Below are 552 nucleotides of genomic sequence, written 5' to 3' on the forward strand. Positions count from 1 at the left end.
TCAGAAATCAATTGGACATTTAATGAACCTGAATCTTGTGCTACTCAATTAGATTAAACAAGTTGCTGAAGCAATCCAGGTATTAATTGCAAGGAAACTTAACCCATAATTATCTTCCACCACAAGTCGCATGATCATTTGCAAGACACATGATATGCAAGATAGTAAGACCTACTGCCATTTGTAAAACACATGAGGTAGTAAACAAGATCACCTGTGTCATTAGTAAGGCACTTTGATATCGTTCATGAATCCCACTTATGTAAAATAACAGAAAAAATCTTTATAAACACATGCATATTAAAGGGAACGGATAAACCACAACCCACGACTTCCTTTTTCAATCATTTTCATCAATACTTACTTTGTTCACGTTACTCTTATCCAGGTGGAAAATCTGGCCGGATGACGTCGAGGCGATAGACTGGAATGCTTTATAACCAGCGTGAGTGTGATTCCCACAATCACCTGTCATCACAAACACTACCTGAGGGAATGGGAGTGTGGTTACCATAATCGAGTGTCGTGCTGGAAATGATATAGGTTGGTTTA

General features: G+C 38.2%; 1 protein-coding gene across 1 annotated transcript in view; it reads right to left on the reverse strand.

Moving 5' to 3' along the window:
• LOC119594793 (hemicentin-1-like) overlaps window positions 1-552 on the reverse strand; it is a gene marked incomplete at its 3' end in the record, with an annotated part of 75652 nt that overhangs the window by 28277 nt on the left and 46823 nt on the right. The window contains exon 4 of the mRNA XM_037943882.1: window positions 365-487. Coding sequence (XP_037799810.1) covers window positions 365-487 — 123 coding nt within the window. The remainder of the gene's footprint in view (window positions 1-364; window positions 488-552) is intronic.

Source organism: Penaeus monodon, chromosome 34, assembly GCF_015228065.2.
Source record: "Penaeus monodon isolate SGIC_2016 chromosome 34, NSTDA_Pmon_1, whole genome shotgun sequence".
Lineage (NCBI taxonomy): Eukaryota > Metazoa > Arthropoda > Malacostraca > Decapoda > Penaeidae > Penaeus > Penaeus monodon.